The 2,985-nt window shown below is 42.7% G+C and overlaps 1 protein-coding gene across 1 annotated transcript in view; it reads right to left on the bottom strand.

Annotated features, from left to right (window-relative positions):
- The window catches only part of LOC112070717 (collagen alpha-2(IX) chain-like), a 15,264-nt gene that overhangs the window by 6,861 nt on the left and 5,418 nt on the right, over positions 1-2,985 (bottom strand). The window contains exon 6 of the mRNA XM_024138160.2: positions 1,917-1,952. Within this exon, the coding sequence (XP_023993928.1) occupies positions 1,917-1,952 (36 nt within the window). The remainder of the gene's footprint in view (positions 1-1,916; positions 1,953-2,985) is intronic.

The following is a 2,985-nucleotide window of genomic DNA, read 5'->3' as shown; positions in this document are numbered from 1 at the left end:
ATGACTGCGTGCTGAGTCTCCTCCTGTACTCCCTGTTCACCCATGACTGCGTGCTGAGTCTCCTCCTGTACTCCCTGTTCACCCATGACTGCGTGGCCAAATACGACAAATATACACAGACTTTGCTGATAAAACAGCAGTGGTAGGCCTGATCACCGTCAACAATGAGACAGCCTATAGGGAGGAGGTCAGAGACTTGGCAGTGTGGTGCAAGGAGAACAGCCTCTCCCTCAATGTGATCAAGACAAAGGAAAAGATCGAGGACTACAGGAACAGGTGGGCCAAACAAGCCCCCATTAACCTAGAAGGGCTGTAGTGGAGCAGGTTGAGAGCTTCAAGTTCCCTGGTGTCCACATCACCAACAAACTATCATGGTTCAAGCACACCAAGACAGTCGTGAAGAGGGCACGACAACGCCTATTCCCCCTCAGGAGACTGAAAAGATTTTGCATGGTTCCCCAGATCCTCAAAAAGTTTTACAGCTGCACCATCGAGGGCATCCTGACCGGTTGCATCACCGCCTGGTATGGCAACTGCTCGGTATCTGACCGTAAGGCGCTACAGAGGGTAGTATGTACGGCCCAGTACATCACTGGGCCGTACAAGCTTCCTGTCATCCAGGACCTATATACTAGGCAGTGTCAGAGGAAAGCCCAAAAAGTTGTCAAATACTCCAGTCACCCAAGTCATAGACTGTTCTCTCTGCTATCGCATGGCAAGCGGTACCAGAGCGCCAAGTCTATGACCAAAATGCTCCTTAACAGCTTCTACACCCAAGCCATAAGACTGCTGAACAATTAATAAAATGACCACCGGACTATTTTACATTGACCCCCCCCCCCTTTGTTTTTACACTGCTGCTACTCACTGTTTATTATCCATGCATAGTCCCTTTACCCCTACCTACATGTACAAATTACCTCGACTAGCCTGTACCCCCGCACATTGATTCAGTACCAGTGCCCCCTGTATATAGCCTCGTTATTGTTATTTTATAATGTTCGTTTAATTTATTAATTTATTTATTTTTACTTTAGATTATTTGGTAAATATTTTCTTAACTCTTCTTGAACTGCATTGTTGTTCAAGGGCTTGTAAGTAAGCATTTCACAGTAAGGTCTACAGCAGTTGTATTCAGCGCATGTGACAAATACAATTTGATTTGATTTGAGCTAATTAGCAATTTTTCAACTACTTACTACTTTTTAGCTACTTTGCAACTACCTAGCATGTTAGTTAACCCTTCCCCTAACCTTAACCTTAACCCTTTAACCTAACTCCTACACTTAACCTTAACCTTAACCTTAACTCCTAACCCTAGCGAGCTAGCTAATGTTAGCCACCTAGCCGCCTAGCTAGAATTCATAACATATCCTGTTTTGCAAATTCATAACATATTGTATGTTTTGCAAATTTGTAACATATTGTAAGTTTCGCAAATTCATAACATATAATGCAAATTTTTATTTGCAGCATATCATACAAAATGGGTGATGGAGAACCACTAATTAATACATACCATACAAAGTGGGTGATGGAGAACCACTAATTAATACATACCATACAAAGTGGGTGATGGAGAACCACTAATTAATACATACCATACAAAGTGTAACATATAATACCAAATGCTCTGAGACCAGGTTGACTGTACATGACTGGTGGAAGAGGCTAGTGATAACATTGTAGAATCAGCTGCCAAAAGCTGTGATGACAGTGTTATGTAGCCCTTATGACTAGCGTCCGGACTGGAGTCCCCCCCATATACATCAATACTCCTAGTTAGATCAGGCGGTCAGGAAAARTCTGGGCCCTACTTATGACGGAGGGCTAGTCCCTGTGGATTTGTAGTGATCRGGTTATATGTAGTCTGTACTGAACAGTGTTCAGGTTCTGTTGAGTCTGTTAGTACTTACAGTGGGTCCAGGTTCACCACCAGGTCCAGGCTGGCCCTGTAGACAACAACAATAAACAACAACAACAACATGAGGGTTTATTCTGTCACAGTTCACTACAGACATCCAATGTAGATTCCCATTGGCTGWTTACTATGACCTGACATAGCCTGGTTGAGAGCCTGTTTCTGCTTTGGTAACACAATGGTAGTGTTGTTGAGTGCTGAAACAGACTGGCACCTAGGCTAGTAGTCTAGATGTCATTCCAGTTCATTTCTGGTAGGTTTTCAATCAACCAGAGCAGAGCAAAGAGAGGATTCGGAAAAGAAGTGAGGAAAAGAAGGAAGGCACTTTAGACCAGTGGGCCTCAACTGGTTTTGCCTCGTGACCCAAATTGAACCAGTCTAGTCTGTGCAGACCAACAATAGTCGCTTCTCAATTTCAAATTTTCTTACACCTAAATGCAAGTCTCGGAAAACAAATTTTTGAATTGGCTCTATTGAATCGTAAATTAGCAATTATAGTGACAAGGGAACACCATTCCTACCTTTTATTAATTGGTCAATAAACTACATATTGGCTCCATGATTCGTTGTGTCAAGAATGTTGGTAAAGGAGAGGTTGCTCACGGTGCGACGCGGGGCGGTCGTTAGGAGGTGATCGTGGGTTGTGTGTGGTGAATGTGCTGTTATGTGTGGGTGTTTAGTTCTTTAGGTGTATTTTGGCTGTTTGGGGTGGGTTATTCTTTTTTTTTGTTTTTCGTTTTCTTCTATATGTTTTTGTATTTTTTTTTTGCTATTGTGTTTGGCTATCTGGTATTGCTCTATTTTTCTTTCAGTAGGCAAGTCTGGTCTCTCTGTTGTCTCTGACTTGTGGAAGTCATTACTATACTTAGGTAGCCTGTTTTCACCACTTTCAGGTTTTGTGTGTGGGTATTTTCCGTGTCAGTGTTTGTCCCAACGGTAACTGTTATTTGGGTTTGTATTTCACGTGTCGTTTATTGTTTTCGTTTCTGTGTTCGTTGTTGTTTCTCTATTAAAATATATTATGGACAGACACACCCGGGCATAGCACGGGGCTGCGCATTGGT

This window comes from Salvelinus sp. IW2-2015, unplaced genomic scaffold (genome assembly GCF_002910315.2).
Source record: "Salvelinus sp. IW2-2015 unplaced genomic scaffold, ASM291031v2 Un_scaffold1402, whole genome shotgun sequence".
Lineage (NCBI taxonomy): Eukaryota > Metazoa > Chordata > Actinopteri > Salmoniformes > Salmonidae > Salvelinus > Salvelinus sp. IW2-2015.
Note: the sequence above shows the minus strand (reverse complement) of the source record. Positions and strands in the feature narration are given on the sequence as shown.